At 45.8% G+C, this 20,442-nt stretch overlaps 1 protein-coding gene across 4 annotated transcripts in view; it reads left to right on the top strand.

The window, feature by feature from the left end:
* LOC122943759 (centromere protein P) overlaps nucleotides 1-20,442 on the top strand; it is a 400,675-nt gene that overhangs the window by 4,960 nt on the left and 375,273 nt on the right. For 3 of the 4 annotated variants that reach the window (XM_044301759.1, XM_044301758.1, XM_044301761.1), the window contains exons 2-5: nucleotides 4,024-4,173; nucleotides 5,113-5,264; nucleotides 7,731-7,819; nucleotides 16,264-16,343. In XM_044301759.1, the coding sequence (XP_044157694.1) occupies nucleotides 4,037-4,173; nucleotides 5,113-5,264; nucleotides 7,731-7,819; nucleotides 16,264-16,343 (458 nt within the window). In that variant the 5' untranslated portion in view covers nucleotides 4,024-4,036. The remainder of the gene's footprint in view (nucleotides 1-4,023; nucleotides 4,174-5,112; nucleotides 5,265-7,730; nucleotides 7,820-16,263; nucleotides 16,344-20,442) is intronic. The other variant, XM_044301760.1, reaches the window with a different exon arrangement.

Raw genomic sequence — 20,442 nt, 5'->3', positions numbered from 1 at the left:
CCCTTAGGGTACTTTCACACTTGCGTTTTTCTTTTCCGGTATTGAGTTCCGTCCTAGGGGCTCTATACCGGAAAATAACTGATCCGTTTTATCCCCATGCATTCTGAATGGAGAGTAATCCGTTCAGGATGTCCTCAGTTCAGTCTATTTGACTGATCAGGAAGGAGATAATACCGCAGCATGCTACGGTTTTATCTCCGGCCAAAAAACAGAACACTTGCCGGAATGCCGGCATTTTCTTACATAGGAATGTATTAGTGCCGGATCCGTCCTTCCAGTCTGCGCATGCACAGACTGAAAAAAAGTAATGCCAGATCTGTTTTCCCGGATGACACTGGAAAGACGGATCCGGCATTTCAATGCATTTGTAAGATGGATCAGGATGGCATACGTTTTGATGGATCTGGCAGGCAGATCCTCTGCCGCAAGTGTGAAAGTACCCTGTCTGTATCCCATAGCTTGCTAAATCACACTGTGATGTAAATGGTGTTACAAATAGACAGAGTAACAAAAGTAACTATGTGACACAGCTGATACTTTTAAAAAATTTTATTCAGTCAGTAGATGTTTACAATATGGAATTAATAAACGTTACGTTTTAACATGTAGAAAATAGCACATGGAATAAAAAGGCTTTATTGGTCTTAAAGGGAACCTGTCACCTGTATTTTGGGTATAGAGCTGAGGACATGGGTTGCTAGATGGCCGCTAGCACATCCGCAATACCCAGTCCCCATAGCTCTGTGTGCTTTTATTGTGGGAAAAAAACCCCGATTTGCTACATATGTAAATTAACCTGAGATCAGTCCTGTCCCTGACTCATCTCACATACAGGACTCATCTCAGGTTAATTTGCATATGTATCAAATCGTTTTATTCCCACAGTAAAAGCACACAGAGCTATGGGGACTGGGTATTGTGGATGTGCTAGTGGCCATCTAGCAACCCATGTCCTCAGCTCTATACCCAAATTCCCGGTGCCAGGTTCCCTTTAAGGACCATTTATTGTGCCTTGACATGTGCTTCTGGTCAGTATCAGCTGAGAGATTCCCAGCCTGATAGAACGTTGAATAAGAAAATAATAATAATGACATCAATGAGCGTAAAATCAAGTTTTTCGATTTGACTGTTGCGGTGGGGACAGATGGGAAGATCACTACGAATCTGTTCCATAAGCAGACCGCTACCAACAGCCTGCAGAGCTGGGATAGTGGCCATCCCCTGGGCCCTCAGGAGTGGCATTCCCAAAGGCCAGTACCTGAGGGCCAGGAGAAATTGCTCAGAAATGGGGGATTTCAAGGTGGCCGAAAATGATCTGAGGACACAGTTTATGTGTAGGGGGTATCCTCAGCATACACTCAAAAGAGCCTACCATCACTCCATGAGTGTTAGCCGTGACCAATTACTGGTCCCTAAGCAGAAGCTGCCTGGTCAGAATAGTCCACGTACGATAAAGCAGAGAAACAAGTACGTGAGATCCTCCAGAGGCACTGGCCCATCTTACAGTCAGATCCTGACATTGGTGATTCAGTGTCAGATTGTCCCCCTATCGCATATCGGCGTAGTTCTAACATACGTGATTGTCTGGTTCACAGCACTTGCTTACATCCAAAACCGGATACATGGCTCAAAAATACACTAACTGGGACTTTTCCATGTGGAGCATGTATTATCTGTGGTAACATCAGAAAAGGGACATTCTTCACTAGTCATGTGACTAAGGAAAGATTTTCCATCAGACCTTTCATCAGATGCACATGAGTGGGAGTCGTGTATCTTCTGACCTGCCAGTGTGGAGTTCAGTATCTGGGTAAAAGCAGACGTGAATTGCGGAGACATATTGGTGAACATCTACTTGACATAAAAAATAAACGTGACACATCTGTGGCACGCCATATTTGTGATCATCATGGCGGTAATCCAGAGGTGTTGAAGGTCCAAGGGATCTAACCTATTGTGACATCCATTCGCGGAGGGGACATTGATGTGCCATTGCTCCGCAAAGAAACCAAATGGATATTCAAGCTAGATACTGTATACCCTAAGGGATTAAATGAGGCAGTATCATTTTTCTGCTTTATTTAAGAAATTATGGGACAGTAGATATGGTCCATCATTTCGTCATCATCAGATGTTCTGGTTATGACATATGTAGAGAGTGTCCTTGAATATGTAATCATCCTGCAACATGCATGGGATGGTATATATATTTCACCCCAGATGTCTTCCTCTTTTAATGTATGGCTGTCTGTGTCTGTATCTGATGCATTATACTGTGTCAGTTCTTCCATATTGGCCTATTTCCTATATCCTGTCCAGTTCTTCATAGCGATGTCATTTGAAAATACATACCGCACTATGATTGTCCCCCATACAATTGAGCATATTGGTGCTCCTCCCCGTGAGTGTATCTTGCTGCAATGTGCGACGGTCACGTCAGGGAGCGCGTCAGAGGACGCGCCTCCATCCCTGATTGGTGACTGACGCCAGCACACACCCTCTGGGGGCGGGTGTTTATATTATATCCGGTGTGTGGATGGCCATCACAGCGCCAGTATATGCACGCTACAGTGCAGTAGCTTCATCTACGGTAATCTGACACTGTGACGAAGTTCGCTCCTGATGATGCATGACATATAAGGGTCATGTAGAAACGCGTTTTGAACGAGTTCTTGTGTCCTGTATCGCTTTATAAATGGGGCAGCTTTAATAAGTGATCGTCCATTCACACTGGCTCCCTCATTCTGAGCGTACTGAAGCGCTACAAATCACGCACTTATCAAGGCAGTGGTGCTGCTAGGGTGTACCAGGGCCGAGTCTAGCAGCCCTAACTGTACTGACTATCCACTGTATGGCTCAAATACATGAGTAATCAAAGTTGTTAAGTGGATTAGATCAGTACTGTTAGTCCCTGTATTAAGTGTAGTGTTATTATTACCTAGTGGGTACGGGCTACACGTTGATCACTGTGCTCCAATACTGAGTGACAGCCTGACTCACAGGTTATTAGTCAGGCTTTCAGAGTGTCGGATGGTCTGTTACTTGATCCCTCTCCGCACTTCTGATTCCCTATATGCCTGATTTTATCTATACCCCCCTTTTTGACTGAGTTTAATAAAGAGTTTATTATTTTCTTATTCAACGTTCTATCAGGCTGAGAATCTATTAATCTAGTGAACGTGTACCGCCATAATTACTTCATACTGTGAATTGTCAGTATCAGCTGAGACCCAGTCCACCACAGGGGGCACCACTGCTTGTCTTTGGAGCTCTCTATGAAGTTCATGTGCCCTAATACAGTGTTTCCCAACCAGTGTGCCTCCAGCTGTTGCAAAACTACAACTCCCAGCATGCCCGGACAGCCTTTGGTTGTGCGGGCATGCTGGGAGTTGTAGTTTTGCAACAGCTGGAGGCACACTGGTTGGGAAACACTGCCCTAATAGACTCAGTCCACCACAGGGGGCACCACTGCTTGTCTTTGGAGCTCGCTATGAAGTTCATGTGCCCTAATAGACTCAGTCCACCACAGGGGGCACCACTGCTTGTCTTTGGAGCTCGCTATGAAGTTCATGTGCCCTAATAGACTCAGTCCACCACAGGGGGCACCACTGCTTGTCTTTGGAGCTCGCTATGAAGTTCATGTGCCCTAATAGACCCAGTCCACCACAGGGGGCACCACTGCTTGTCTTTGGACCTCACTATGAAGTTCATGTGCCCTAATAGACCCAGTCCACCACAGGGGGCACCACTGCTTGTCTTTGGAGCTCACTATGAAGTTCATGTGCCCTAATAGACCCAGTCCACCACAGGGGGCACCACTGCTTGTCTTTGGACCTCACTATGAAGTTAATGTGCCCTAATAGACCCAGTCCACCACAGGGGGCACCACTGCTTGTCTTTGGACCTCACTATGAAGTTCATGTGCCCTAATAGACCCAGTCCACCAAAGGGGGCACCACTGCTTGTCTTTGGAGCTCACTATGAAGTTCATGTGCCATAATAGTTATTTATTTTCTCTTTCAGTAGCGTACCAAAGATGCAGAAAAACATAATTGAGAGATGTGAAGAGGCTGTTTCTTCTCTTAAGCAAGAAATTCAGGAGCTGAAGGAACAATATGAAGAAAATCGAAGAGAGATTGCCTTCCTGTCCGGTGCCAATATCAAGAAAGCATTGTTCGTAATAATTGTGGTTCTTGTTGCTTTTACTATTATGTCTAACCAATATTTTAGAGGAGTTGTCTGCTTTGGACAGGGCCAGTTTGCTAAAGGAGTTTGTTATAATTTCTTAAAGGGGTTCTACGGGAATTAAGAAAATGAACATACTTAAAGGGGTTGGCCACTTTCTGGATACTGTTGACCTATGTGTTTGTGAGATGATTATATGGCACTTACTAATATAGCCTTTGTTGAAATTCTGCACCGTGTTCTATAGTTCGTAAGGTGTTCCCCCTTGTTTACGTACCTTCCCACACGCTCATTTAGTTTGGTTTTTGGATAATGCTCTATGTTGCACCACTGTGTGTTTTTGCTTTAGACAATTCTTCTAAGGTGCTGTGTAAGTGAAACTGTACTTAAAAGTTAGGCCACTTTCACATCTGCCTTTTTGGCTGGATCCGTCCTGGATCAGCAAAAACGCTTCTGTCATAATTATACAACTATAACGGATGCAGACAGTTGTATAATCTCTAAATTAGCCATCACAGATCCGTCTCTAAAACCATTGTAAGTCAGTAGGGGAAGGATCCGTTTTTGTGTCAGAGAAAACTGATCCATCACCATTGACTTACATTGCAAGTCATGATGGATCCGTCTTGCTCCGCATTCCAGGACGCATAAAAAAAATGATGCTTGCAGCGCGTTTGTGTGCTTCATGGGAACGCAATGAAACGGAAGGGAATGCATGCTGGTGCACTCCGTTCCCCTCAGTTCAGTTTTGTCCCCATTGACAATGAATGGGGACAAAACGTAAGCGTTTTCCTCCGCTATTGAGACCCTATGACGGATCTCAATAGCGGAAAGGGAAAGAGCATATGTGAAAGTAGCCTTAACATTTCTTTTAAACTGCAGCTAATACCTGTGCTTTGAAATCTTTTTTTCTTTGTTGTTTTCTAGAGAGTCATTTTATGGAAAAAGTATCAGTGATGATGGCACTAACATGAGGACCGTACAGGCAAAGCTTGCTCAATGTGAGCACGAAATCCACATTTTCAAACTGGTCACTGGAATTGAGCTGACAAAATACCTGAAGAAAACGGGGAATAAAAGTAAGTAGTGAATCCGTGAGAGATGTCTGCTTCACGGTGAGGCTACTTTCACACTAGCGTTTTTTGCGGATCCGCCACCACACAATGGACAGAGCCGTGTATTTTCATCGCTGACTTCCAGAATATTTGGGATCTCTGTTCTGTTTGCCCATCAGCGTGTTATAATAATTGCCTCAGGGAATGGTTCTAGATTTAAGGATTTTTGCCTGACTGTATTAGTACAGAAGACATTTTACTATGCACTTGCTAAAAAGGGCACAGCTTTTTTTTTAAATAAATATAAAGCCAACTAAGGCTGCTTTCACACTAGCGTTCGCTGGTCCGTTCGTGAGCTCCGTTTGAAGGGGCTCACGAGCGGACCCGAACGCAGCCGTCCAGCCCTGATGCAGTCTGAATGGAGCGGATCCGCTCAGACTGCATCAGTCTGGCGGCGTTCAGCCTCCGCTCCGCTCGCCTCCGCACGGACAGGCGGACAGCTGAACGCTGCTTGCAGCGTTCGGGTGTCCGCCTGGCCGTGCGGAGGCGTGCGGATCCGCCCAGACTTACAATGTAAGTCAATGGGGACGGATCCGTTTGAAGATGTCACCCTGTGGCTCAATCTTCAGGCGGATCCGTCCCCCATTGACTTTACATTGAAAGTCTGGACGGATCCGTCCGAGGCTATTTTCACACTTAGCTTTTTTTAGCTAATATAATGCAGACGGATCCGTTCTGAACGGAGCCTCCGTCTGCATTATTATGAGCGGATCCGTTCAGAACGGATCCGCCCGAACGCTAGTGTGAAAGTAGCCTAAGAACATCACTTCATCAGAGCCCTACTTTGTAATTACAATTGAGCTTGCATCGCTATGCTGTATGTGGTGGTGAACCTATGGCACAGGTGTCAGAGGCGGCACTCAGAGGCCTCTGTGTGGGCACCCGCACCCTGGGGTCTATGGTGTACTAGGGTTGTTTCAGTACCAATATTTTGATTCGGTTTCTATACCACGCTAAATTAAATAAAACACAAAAAAGCCTTTTGATTATTTGAACGTAAAACATTTATTGAATTAAACGGAAAAACCTGCCCCAGATATCAGATTGTCAGAGTCCGATATTGAATTTGACAATGTAACAATGCTAATGAGGAGCCTTCACCTCTCCTGCCCGGACTCCTCTTTAGGCCTCATGCACACGACTGTTCTGTGTTTTGCGGTCCTCAAATTGCGGATCCTCAAAACAAAGATGGCGTCCGTGTGCATTCTGCAATTTGCGGAACAGCACGGACAGCCATTGATATAACTGCTTATTCTTGTCCGCAAAACGGACAAGAATAGGACAGGTTATATTTTATTTGCGGGGCCACGGAACGGAGCAACGGATGCAGACAGCACACGGAGTGCAGTCCGCATCTTTTGCGGCCCCATTGAAGTGAATAGGTCCGCATCCGAGCCGCAAAAACTGCGGCTCTGATGCGGACCAAAACAACGGCCGTGTGCATGAGGCCTTAGGCAAATAATTCTGGAGCATTTATTCTATGTTTTACAAACTTAACCCCAACATTAACCCATGTTGCCCATTATGTGAGATGGTACACTACTTTGGGGGTCACTTACTATTAATGTGAGGCACATGGGGTCCAGTCCAAATGTGCCCAGCCTGACATTAAAAATAAGTGACCCCCATCATGTTTAAAACATGGCAGTGGCAAGATTGGGATTAATGAGTTACATTAACCCCAATCTTGCTGGCTGCCTGATACAAATGTTTTTTGCCTGCCTTTATTTTGAGGCAGGCTAATCACTCTAGACTTGCACTGTGCGGGTGTGGGGTACCTTCTATGTGGCTGTTCAGGGCACTGACGCTTCGGCTGACAGTGAGCTCACTAACTCAGCTGGCGCAGCGGTAACTTTATTACAGCCCCCGTCCCTCTTCCTGCATTCATTAATAGCCAAACATTCATTGGCGCACTGTGGAAGTGGTGCGGGCAGCTTCAGAGCCCACTCACTTCATTGGTCTCACAGCGCCCTCTGTCCCTCCTTCTCCACTGTCTGCCGAGCACGGCACACGCCATATTGTCATATAAGAGAGCAGTCTAGCGCAGTATAGTACCAAATAAACTAACATCCTAATACCGAATCTATACTGGCATAAAAGTATCGATTGGGTATCGAAAGTTCGATACCGGAAACAACCCTATGGTGTACCAATATGCCTTAGACTTTTCCTGCCATAGCAGGGCGTGCTATGAACAGCACAGGCAGCGCATTGAATGTAGGCAGGCTGTTATAGCTAAATGAGAAAATGAACATATACTATATCGGACTGTAGTATTCCAGTTAATTTGCCGGCACTTTGCCATAAATAAGGGTCTTGGGTTGCAGTTTGGGCACTCGGTCTCTAAAAGGTTCGCCATCGCTGGTTTACAGCATTCCGATATACACACAATAGGATGTTATAGTCATCACTTTTTTATTTTTTTTGCAGCTGAGAAGGGTATCATCTATAGCCATAAACTGGCGGGTCAGTGCGGTTTTCTGCCGTTTGAGATGGAATTTAGAACATTGGAAGTTCAGGTAATTTTATAAACTTTGTTAACATTAATGCGGTATTATAGTATTAAGGTTATGTCGTTTTAACTCCTGTAGTGTTGGTGTGTGTGATGCACTTTATCCGGATATATATCAGCCTCTGAAGCGACTCCGTTTTAAAATGATGCCCCTCACTTCTTCCAGTCCTGCTTCTCTTAGAGCGCATCTTCTGTCATGAGAAGTTTGTGTGCCGTCATATACCTGCTTTTTCTTATACTGCCCACACACCATATCTGTGTTTGCGCGCTCACGAGAGGCTATAGTCAGACCCACATGATCAGCACAATCTGTCTGACAGCTTGGTAAGGTCTAGCGGACTTGCCAGCCAGTCAGAGAATGGATTGTCAAGGTGGTGAGAAAGGGTTGGTGTGAATTGTGCCATGCCTGGTGCTAGAAGCACTTCAGCATCGCCAGCAGGGTGGAGAAGCAGTGACAGCAGGAACATTAGGTGTATAGTATTGGTGCTATTACTGTTAGAACAATGGTACGCATATCCTGAGTCTGCACTAGTTGTCTTCAAGAGCAATTAAAAATACAACAAAGGGCTCATTCAGACAAAGGTATGACCTCCGCACGTGTGTTGCAGACCGCAATCACGGGCACCGGCCGTGTAAACTCCATGCTTTGACATTGAAATGAATAGATCCAAGATCCACAAAATACAGTGAGAGATAGGACATGTCCTATCTTTTGCCGTTTGTTGCGGATGGCAGACCCATTCATGTCAATGCGTCCACACCGCAGCACGAAGTTCACACGGCTGGCGCCCATGTATTGCGGACCCGCTGTTTGCACGGATGCCATACGTTGGTCTGAATGAGCCCTAAATGTGTTACGGTAATCCAACAGAGAAACTAAACTGAGAAATAAAAAAAGTTATAGGACGAAAAAAAAAACAGCCATGCATTATGTTATTTCATACTCCTCTATGGCTTCTCTAATACTTTTCAGAAATGCTAAGAGGAGTATTTTTATTCTTCTGGAAAAAATGTAGTGTGACATGTGATCCCCCCGATGAATTTATATGGTGGTGGCCTAACAACAAGCCTACCATAAGGGTCGTACCACACTACCTTATTTAAGCAAAAATGGCATGCTATTCCATGGCATCTGTTGTGGCATTATTGCAGTGAAAAACAATTTGTCCAGATGTCTATGTTGGGCAAGAGTAAGGCTAGGTCTACACGACGACATTTGTCGTACCAATGTCGCGCGACAATTTTTATAATGGCAGTCTATGGTGTCGCACTGCGACGCGACAGTCGCAGAAAATCCATTCGAGATAGACTGCCATTATAAAAATTGTCGCTCGACAAATGTTGCAGTGTAGTTGTGCCCTATCTGTCAAGTCCTGTATAGGAAAAATCCCTGAAAAAAGGCTAGAAAAACTTTTTTCACAAAAAGAGTCATCCATAAAAAGTATATTTTTCATGGCGTTTTTAACTAAAAAAAATAAAAAACTCCAGGAAAAAAACAGTGTGGCATCACCCAGCGATAGGTCATCCAGTACAGTGCTGAATACTTGATACGGGAGCCTAGGAGAAAGCAGGACACTCCTAGTCTCCTAAGGTCTACTGCTCTGGTCCCTGCTGCTTACAGGCAGAATCACATGTATAGCAGGGCTCTCTGGCAGCTGTACCAGCAGAGGATAGCCTGCCAGCGTTCTCTGGATTAAGCCTCTACCCGGCAAATATGCCACAAATCAGACAAACAGAAACCGGGTTTTCATCCGTCCAGTTCCCGGCATTCGCAACCAGAACAGCCGACCGCAGATATGAAAGTAGGCTTGGAAAAATAATGCAGCCCACTCCTGCTTTATTTTCCTACATGATTAAGGCGCACTTTAAAGGGGTTTTCCCATTAACAACATTTTCAGCTCCACAAGATAAATCTATGATCTCTTGTCTGACCATTGGTCCCCCCACTAATTACGAGAGCGGGATTTCCTATCTCCTTTGTGTGAATGAAGTAGTACTGCACATGTGTGACCACTGTTCCATTCACGTCTTTGGGACTGAGTGAGATAGCTGATTGATTTAGCTCGTCCCATAGATTGGAGTAAATGGAATGGCGGTCATACAGATCAGTGACTACAGGGTCTTAGGAACTCTCATTTATTTGATCAATGAGGGTCCCTACAGTTGAACCCTCAGTGATCATACATCAATGGGAAACCCCATTTAATACATCATTTTGACTCTTGAGAAAAAATGTAAAAATGATGGAGACAGAGGTGCACTCAGCTGAGTCCTTCTGCTCCTGTTTTAATGATAGATGGAGGTCTCCGCACCCAGGATCGTCTCAGAATGCATCAGTTTGCCCCCGTTCAGTCTCCATGCTGCTCTGGAGGCGGACATGTGGTGCGGAGCAAGACTGATCTGTTCTGACACACAATGTAAGTCAATGGGAACGGATCTGTTCTCTCTAACGCAATAGAAAACGGATCTGTCCCCCATTGACTTTCAATGGTGTTCATGACGGATCCGTCATGGCTATAGAAGACATAATACAACCGGATCTGTTCATGACGGATGCATGCAGTTGTATTATGGTAACAGAAGCGTTTTTGCAGATCCATGACAGATCCGCAAAAAACGCTAGTGTGAAAGTAGCCTAAGGAGTGATGGCTCCAGTGTGTTGCTCATTAGCTGTATTATTACAATATCACCACTAGATGGCAGCAGTTTACATGTTTTCTCTTAGAACAGATGTTTTTCATTAATGCACATTTTTAACCTTTATACATAGACAGATTAAACTTCTAACACATCTAATACTGCTGTGTATTTCCACTGCAGATTTCACCCTTTGCAATGCACAAGGCAAACTCCATGGCAAATCCGCAGCCCAAATTTGTGACAAATCTCCCTGGCTGTAGCGCTGTCCAATCGCAGCGGAGAGAGTCACAGCCAGGAAGAAAAAAAAACTCACCTTCTCCCTGGCGGTGACGCTCTCCGCTACGATTGGACCGCGCTACAGCCAGGGAGAAGGAGACGCCCACTGAGAAACCCTGGCGTCTCCTCCTCCCTGTACCGATGCTCAGTATTAGCATACAAGGTGGGAGAATACAACGGGGGCCACAGCGGGCGAACGGAGCGGCCCCCAGAAAAAATAGTAAGTGCAGTTAGACCCCTGCACTATGCCCTACGTATCCTGATACTTAGTTTATAATGTCTGGACCCATGAAAGGTCCTCTTTAAGAGGACTTTGGTACCTTGCAAAATGTATAATTTGGGAAATTTTTGCAATATGTGTGCACTTTAGAGCAGGGCAGAACCCAGTTAATCATTTTAACCTCCTCCCGACCGCCTAACGCAGGGATGCGTACTGCGGTTTGTTCCTCCTGATCCATCTCGCGAGAGGCGAGATTTCCTGTGAACGCGCGCACACAGGAGCGCGCGTTCACAGGATCGGAAGGTAAACGAGTGGATCTACAGCCTGCCAGCGGCGATCATTCGCTGGTAGGCTGTAGATGCGATATTTTTTTTTTTTTATAATTTTTTATTTTTTTTTAACCCTTGAAAGGTATATCAGACGCTGTTTTGTTAACAGCGTCTGATATACCTGCTACCTGGTCCTCTGGTGGTCCCTTTTGCTTGGATCGACCACCAAAGGACACAGGCAGCTCTGTAATAAGTAGCACCACACTACACTACACCCCCCATCACTTATTAACCCCTTATTAACCCTGATCACCCCCCCCCCTGTAAGGCTCCATTCAGACGTCCGTATGTGTTTTACGTATCCGCAGATCCGCAAAACACGGACACCGTGGATCTGCAAAACACTGACACCGGAAATGTGCTTTCCGCATTTTGCGGATCCGCACATTGCCAGAACTATATAGAAAATGCCTTTTCTTGTCTGCAATTGCGGTCAAGAATAGGACATGTTCTATAGGCTCTACAAAAAACGCAGTGTTCGCCCGATCAGGCCTGATCTTGTGCGCACACTTGCATTCAGTCCGCCCCACCGCAGTGACAGATTTATTATTTTTTCTGATCACTGCAAAAACACTGTAAAATCGCTGCGGCGCTATAAAGATCACTTTTGAGGGGCATGGCGAGTTCATAGAAGATTTTTTTTTTTTTGCCACAAGTTAGCGGAAATTGATTATTTTTATTTTTTTGTTCTTTCATACAAAGTCTCATATTCCACTAACATGTGACAAAAAATAAAATCTCACATGAACTCACCATACCCCTCACGGAATCCAAATGCGTAAAATTTTTTAGAAATTTATATTCCAGACTTCTTCTCACGCTTTAGGGCCCCTAAAATGCCAGGGCAGTATAAATACCCCACAAGTGACCCCATTTTGGAAAGAAGACACCCCAAGGTATTTCGTGAGGGGCATGGCGAGTTCATGTAAAATTTTATTTTTTGTCACAAGTTAGTGGAATATGAGACTTTGTAAGAGAAATAAAAAAATAAAAAATTCCTAGGAACTCGCCATGCCCCTCACGGAGTACCTTGGGGTGTCTTCTTTCCAAAATGGGGTCACTTGTGGGGTATTTATACTGCCCTGGCATTTAGGGCCCCTAAAGGGTGAGAAGAAGTCTGGAATCCAAATGTCTAAAAATGCCCTCCTAAAAGGAATTTGGGCCCCTTTGCGCACCTAGGCTGCAAAAAAGTGTCACACATGTGGTATCGCCGTACTCAGGAGAATTAGGGCAATGTGTTTTGGGGTGTATTTTTACATATACCCATGCTGGGTGAGAGAAATATCTCTGTAAAAGACAACTTTTCCCATTTTTTTATTTTTTTATTTTTTTTTATACAAAGTTGTCATTTTACAGAGATATTTCTCTCACCCAGCATGGGTGTATGTAAAAATACACCACAAAACACATTGCCCAACTTCTCCTGAGTACGGCGATACCACATGTGTGACACTTTTTGCAGCCTAGGTGCGTAAAGGGGCCGAAATTCCAATGAGTACCTTTAGGCTTTACAGGGTTGCTCTCAATTTAGCCCCACCCAAAATGCCAGAACAGTAAACACACCCCACAAATGACCCCATTTCGGAAAGTAGACACCCCAAAGTAATCGCTGAGGGGCATATTGAGTCCATGAAAGATTCAACTTTTTGTCACAAGTTAGCGGAAAGGGAGACTTTGAGGAAAAAAAAAAAAATCTATTTCCGCAAACTTGTGCCCAAAAAAAAAAAATTTTATGAACTCGCCATGCCCCTCACTAAATACCTTGTGGTGTCTTCTTTCCAAAATGGGGTCACATGTGGGGTATTTATACTGCCCTGGCATTTTAGGGGTCCTAAAGCGTGAGAAGAAGTCTGGAATCCAACTGCCTAAAAATGCCCTCCTAAAAGGTACTCTTTGGAATTTGGGCCCCTTTGCGCACCTAGGCTGCAAAAAAGTGTCACACATGTGGTATCGCCGTACTCAGGAGAAGTAGGGCAATGTGTTTTGGGGTGTATTTTTACATATACCCATGCTGGGTGAGAGAAATATCTCTGCAAAATGACAACTTTGTATAAAAAAAATGAGAAAAGTTGTCTTTTACAGATATATTTCTCTCACCCAGCATGGGTATATGTAAAAATACACCCCAAAACACATTGCCCTACTTCTCCTGAGTACGGCAATACCACATGTGTGACACTTTTTTGCAGCCTAGGTGCGCAAAGGGGCCCAAATTCCAAAGAGTATCTTTACGATTTCACAGGGCATTTTTTACGCATTTGGATTCCAGACTTCTTCTCACGCTTTAGGGCCCCTAAAATGCCAGTGTAGTATAAATACCCCATAAGTGACCCTATTTTGGAAAGAAGACACCCCAAGGTATTCCGTGGGGGGTATGGTGAGTTCATGTAAAATTTTATTTTTTGTCACAAGTTAGTGAATTATGAGACTTTGTAAGAAAAAAAATTAAAATAAATCATTTTCCGCTAACTTGTGACAAACAATAAAAACTTCCATGAACTCACTATGCCCATCAGCGAATACCTTAGGGTGTCTACTTTCCGAAATGGGGTCATTTGTGGGGTGTTTCTACTGTCTGGGCATTGTAGAACCTCAGGAAACATGACAGGTGCTCAGAAAGTCAGAGCTGCTTCAAAATGCGGAAATCCACATTTTTGTACCATAGTTTGTAAACGCTATAACTTTTGCGCAAACCAATAAATATACACTTATAAAAAATTTTTTTATCAAAGACATGTAGAACAATAAATTTAGAGAAACATTTATATAGAAATGTAGTTTTATTTGAAAAATTTTACAACTGAAAGTGAAAAATGTCTTTTTTTTTGCGAAAATTTCGGTCAATTTCGATTAATAACAAAAAAAGTAAAAATGTCAGCAGCAATGAAATACCACCAAATGAAAGCTCTATTAGTGAGAAGAAAAGGAGATATAATTCATTTGGGTGGTAAGTTGTATGACCGAGCAATAAACCGTGAAAGTAGTGTAGTGCAGAATTGTAAAAAGTGGTCTGGTCATTAAGGGTGTATACGCTAGGGGAACTGAGGTGGTTAAAGAGGTTATCCGGTAATTAGTATTGTTGACCTGTCTTCTGAATAGGTCATCGGTATCAGATTGGAGGGGTCCGACAACCGGGACCCCCGACAATCAGCTGTTAGGCATCAGCGTTGCGGCCTCTTCCTAGGCCAATGACATCACCGTACATCGATCGCATGGCCTAGTTGCAGCTCAGCCCCATTGAAGTGAATGGGGCTGAACTGCAGTACTAAGCACAGCCACTATACTATGTACGGCGCTGTACTTGGAGAGCTCCTGGGAGCCAGCTGCGCTCACCAGCTTTCGTGTTTCAAAGGCTCCTTGAAAATGGGAGCAGAACTCCTATTTGCATTAGTTCGGATATATTCCCCCATATGTTTAGTTGTTGAGAACAGCCAATGCAAATTGGGTAATATTATAAAGGAAATAGTAAAAGTAGGATAGCAGTATGACCGCTCTATTATTGTGGCCTAGATAAAGATGTCCACAAAAGAGCGTTGTACGTATCAGTGTAATGTGTGATGCTGCAATTGAGTCCCTCATCCCCTGGCTGCAGTTGTCTGTCTGAGAAAATCCAGCAAGGCTGTCTGCAGTGTTAAATGTCCAAAATGGAAGTTAACGAGCCAGCATAGGAAGTAGAATACATAGAGTGACATCAAAGAATCATAGCCAGAAATCCTTCCCCATAAATACATGTAATATTCACATACAGGCTGGTTATATCTGAGAAACACAATTGATGGGTGTGTCCTTTTAATTTAAAGGCTCTCAATTAAAGGGAGTCTTTCACGCCGATTCACCGTATTAACCTAACAACAGACTTATGTCCACGGCATCCCTCCTATTAAAACTGTGCTAACCGTATGTTGCTTGCTCTCATCGTTCTGCCAAAAAACACATTTAGACAGAAGTGAACCTAATTAAACCAGAGGTTTTTTTTTTTTTAAATATTCCAATAGGTTGCGTTTCAGTAGTTATCTGCATGGGTAATCATTTTTAATGCTTTCAAAAAGGTCATGATGTGTGTACAGTAGGGAAATTAGGTTGGTAGCTCTACTGGGGCAGGTGCTTGTGTTTTGGATTGCAGTCAGCTCCACTCCACGGGTCATGTTAGCGCTAAAAAAGCGGCGGGAAATCAGTAATACATTTTTAATGTGGACACATTCAATTGTTTTTTTCAAGGCTTATTAAAAATACGCAAAAGCAAAAAGTACCTTTTATGTATCTGAAAGATCAAAACGTGATGCCACCCAGATGGGAAGTAAATGTTTTTTAGGTGCACCTTTGTTTTGAGGCTACCAGGGATTGCTGTCTATAGGTTTACCAGTGTGAAGCACTACAGTTTCCATTATCCCTCTTACAGATATTGCCTCTTTTTACAGCTACTCTTTCCCCTCTATTACAAGATGCAAGGCAGTGCTGTTATTAGTCACTGTCATGAATCAGTAGAGGAGAGGCAAGTGATGTCCTGTACATCAGGGAGAGTATAGAGGTAATCACTTGTTTAGCGTTAGAACATGTTCACATGGTAAATTTCACCATAATATATATCTGCTGGAGAATCCAATGCAGAAATCCAGGGTTGATCCCTACATTTCTTCAGCAGATTTGCAGTTGTAGATGATGCTAATACTCATTTGGATTTGGTCGCATTCAATGGGGTAATCTGTATTTGCTCACACACTGCGGTTTCCACGCAGAATCAGCAACAAGAATAAACATAACAATGGGCTTTTTTCCCCACATGCTGAAGAATCTGCGCTGTATAAACTACGGCACAGATTGACATTGACAACAATGGGAAGCGAATGGCGAAACTCTGCATGGAAAACGCACTGTGTGAACATGCCTACTATATTAGTATTGACTGATCTTACTGCATGGAAACTATTTGCACATAATTTACGATTACAGTACATTAAACCTTAAAAATTGTTGCATTTTTAACAGACTGGAAGAACGGAGGTCATTCATATCAATATTCATATGGACTGCAAAGAGAATTCAGATTTAATAAATCTGGTATCCCGGTAAGGACAATGATGTGCTTTTTTGTTTAATCTTTTGATTTGCACTTTTATTGCACTGCATTAAAGGGTTTTTCCTGGAATTAAAGGGTAACTGTCAAATTTTTATTTTATTTGCTAGTTTATTAGAGCTAGACAGAGTTAGTCTGTCAATGATTGTTAAAAATAAAATGTCATTACCTTATAATAACAGGTTTCATTCATGTCCTCTGTCCCTTACCACTGCTCCCTTAAAAGACTGTGACTAGGGCTTGTCTGTCTTCCCTATAGTGTAAACAGAAGCCGGAGGGGCGTCCTTCACACTGCATGCCTGAATTAGGCTTCAGAGTGAGGAGGCGTGTCTCTCGGTAGTCCAATCTGATTGGCTGGCAGGAAGCTGCTGGCTACAGCAACTGTGTATGTGAAGTGAGGGAAGGCAGTTTTGGCCTCAGAGAACTGGCAGAGGAACCATATTGAGAAGATCTGTCATGGAACCATGAACCAGACGTACAAAAAGAGATAAGTGGAAATAGAAGGCTTTATTGAAAGTCAAGCTGTAAGCAAAGTCCAAACGGATGGCTAAACCGAAGCAGGGTCTTGCGAAGCCAGAGGTCAGGAACCGGAAGGGTAGTCAGACGAAGCCTGGATCAGGAACCAGCAGGGTAGTCAGACGAAGCCAGGATCAGGAACCAGCGGGGTAGTCAGACGAAGCCAGGATCAGGAACCAGAAGCAGCAGCAGTCTTAGAAGCATGTGAACACAGGAGGACCAAGCAGAGAACTGAAGCCACAGACCTCCTATATATATGAGCTAGGCATCCAGCTCCTCCCAGTGGGAAGGAGAAGCCGCAGGGTGGGAGGCTACAAGAAACCCAGAAACCAAGATGGCCGCCAGCACATGTCAAACGAAGGAGAACAGCAAGAGGGTAAGACCTGTACCTCCCCCTCAAGGGCCCCTCCTCCGCGGAGTAAGGAACGGTTTCTGAGGGAAGCGTGCGTGGAAGGCTCGGAGCAAGGCAGGAGCATGGACATCTGCGGAGGGAACCCAGGAACGCTCCTCTGGACCATAACCACGCCAATGGACCAAAAACTGCAACCGACCGCGGACCAGGCGTGAGTCCAGGATATTGCTCACCTCATACTCCTCACGATTGCCCACTTGGACCGGCCGAGGCCGAGGAAGTGAAACGATTACACACCAATGGCTTCAACAGGGAGACATGAAACACGTTGGAGATCCGCATGCCAGGAGGAAGCGCAAGGGCATAGGCTACCGGGTTTACCCTGCGAAGCACTCGGAAGGGACCAACAAAGCGAGGCGCCAGCTTGGGAGTGGGCACTCGAAGGTTGAGGTTGCGGGTGGACAACCATACACGGTCTCCGGCCTGGTAGGAAGGAGCGGGCACTCGTCTGCGATCAGCCTGGAGTCTCTGGCGCTGCGCAGAGACCTCAAGGGACCTCTGGATCTGTACCCAAGAAGCACGTAGGACGGAAAGGTGATCCTCCACAGCCGGAATTTCCTGGGGAGAGAATACCTCCGGTAACACGGCAGGTTGGAACCCATAATTGGCCATGAAGGGAGACGTCCCAGAGGAAGAGTTCACCGCCGTGTTCCTGGCAAACTCAGCCCAAGGCAGGAGGTCAACCCAATTGTCTTGGTGATCGGAGACATAGCAACGAAGGAATTGCTCCAAGGCCTGATTGGATCGTTCTGCGGCCCCATTGGACTGAGGGTGGTAGGCCGAGGAGAAAGAGAGATGAATCCCCAACTGGGAGCAAAAGGCGCGCCAGAACCTGGACACAAACTGACTCCCCCGATCCGACACAATCTCCTTGGGCAAACCGTGCAACCGGAAGACCTCCCTGGCGAAAATCGTGGCCAACTCTTGTGCAGAGGGTAACTTCTTGAGAGGAACACAGTGGCACATTTTGGAAAACCGATCCACAATCATGAGAATGACCGTATGGCCTCGGGATGCATGGAGGTCCACAATGAAATCCATCCCCAGGTGTGACCATGGGCGCTCCCCGGTGGCTATGGGTTGCAAAAGGCCCAACGGAAGGTGCCGAGGGGACTTACTCTGGGCACAAACGGAGCATGCCGCTACATATGCGGCGATGTCGGAACGTAGAGAAGGCCACCAGAACAGACGTGAAACAGCCCAGGACAGCTGATTCTTTCCAGGATGCCCCGCGGCCTTGGAGTTATGGTAGGTTCGCAACAACCGAGTGCGCAACTCCTCAGGCACAAAACATCTGCCGTTGGGTCTCCCAGAGGGAGCACCAGATTGAGCCGCCAAAATCTGCTCACCCAGGGGAGAGGTCAGGCTGGTGCGAATGGCGGCCAGGATCTGATTCGGAGGTATGACCGAAGTCGGAATCGACTCCTCCCCGGACAGCTCGGAGTACTGCCGTGATAAGGCATCCGCTCTGATGTTCTTGGAACCGGGTAGGTAGGAGACCACGTAATTAAAACGTGACAAGAACAGAGCCCATCTGGCCTGACGTGGTGTCAATCTCTTGGCCTCAGAAAGGTAGGTCAGATTCTTGTGGTCCGTCAGGATGAGAACCGGAACCACCGAACCCTCGAGCAAGTGCCTCCCTTCTTTAAGGGCCTGCACGATGGCCAATAACTCCCTGTCACCAATCTGATAGTTGCACTCCGCGGAAGACAGTTTCCGGGAGTAAAACCCACAAGGAAGCAGAGGACCCTCTGGTGTTCTACGCTGAGACAGAAGGGCGCCTACTCCCGTCTCAGACGCGTCCACCTCGAGGACAAAGGGCAACCCAGGGTTGGGATGCGACAGAATCGGAGCCGACACAAAGGCGGACTTTAGAGCCTCAAAAGCTCGGATGGCCTCGAGCGGCCAGACCTGGAAATTACTGCCCTTCCTGGTCAGATCCGTGAGAGGCTTGGCTAGCATAGAAAAGTCCCTGATGAACTTCCGATAGTAATTGGCGAATCCCAAAAAGCGCTGCAGGGCACGAAGACCACTGGGCTGGGGCCACTGTAAGACAGCCGAAACCTTCTCAGGATCCATGGAGAACCCCTCAGCGGAAATGATGTAACCTAAGAAGGTTACCTGGGATCGGTGAAATTCGCATTTCTCAAGCTTACCGAACAGCCTGTTCTCTCGTAACCGTTGCAACACTCGTCTGACATCCATAATGTGGGCCTCCATGGATTCAGAATATACCAAGATGTCATCCAAATAGACCACCACACACTGCTGCAACAGGTCACGGAAAACATCGTTGATGAATTCCTGGAAGACTGCGGGCGCATTGCACAACCCAAAGGGCATAACCAAGGATTCATAATGACCGGTCCTGGTGTTAAACGCGGTCTTCCACTCATCGCCCGCCTTGATCCTTACCAGGTTATATGCCGCCCTCAGGTCGAGTTTGGTAAAGACCGTGGCCCCTTTGAGGCGATCGAACAGCTCGGAAATCAAGGGTATCGGGTAAGCGTTCTTGATCGTGATGCGATTGAGACCCCTGTAATCGATGCAAGGCCTCAACTCACCGCCCCCTTCTTTTTCACAAAGAAAAATCCAGCCCCTGCCGGGGACGAGGATTTGCGAATGTGTCTGCGTGAAAGCGCCTCCCTCACGTACTCCTCCATGGCCTCATTCTCCGCTACCGACAGTGGATAGACTTTGCCACGAGGAGGAACGGCACCAGATTGTAACTCTATGGCACAATCGTATGGGCGGTGCGGAGGTAGGGCAACCGCGCGCACCTTATCGAATACATCCCGGTACTCTTCGTATTCAGGAGGCAACAGAGAGTCCGAGGAAGTACACAGCAACTTGACAGGCCCATGGATGCAACTAGCCCCACACTGCGGTGACCACGAGAGGATCTCGGCCGATGTCCAATCGAAAGTCGGATTATGCTTCTGGAGCCAGGGGTACCCCAAGACCACCGGGTAGTGTGGAGACGAAATAACCTGGAGACAGACCGACTCTCTGTGAACGGCACCAATGGCTATCCCCACTGGAAGGGTCTCATGAGTCACGTGTGGCGGCAGAAGGGGTCTGCCGTCTATCGCCTCAAGAGCCAGTGGGGAACCTCGAGGCTGCAGAGGAATGGAATTGGCGGCAGCGAACACACTATCAATGA

The sequence above is a fragment of the Bufo gargarizans genome, chromosome 7 (assembly GCF_014858855.1).
Source record: "Bufo gargarizans isolate SCDJY-AF-19 chromosome 7, ASM1485885v1, whole genome shotgun sequence".
NCBI lineage: Eukaryota > Metazoa > Chordata > Amphibia > Anura > Bufonidae > Bufo > Bufo gargarizans.
This window is presented reverse-complemented; position numbering and strand designations above follow the sequence as displayed.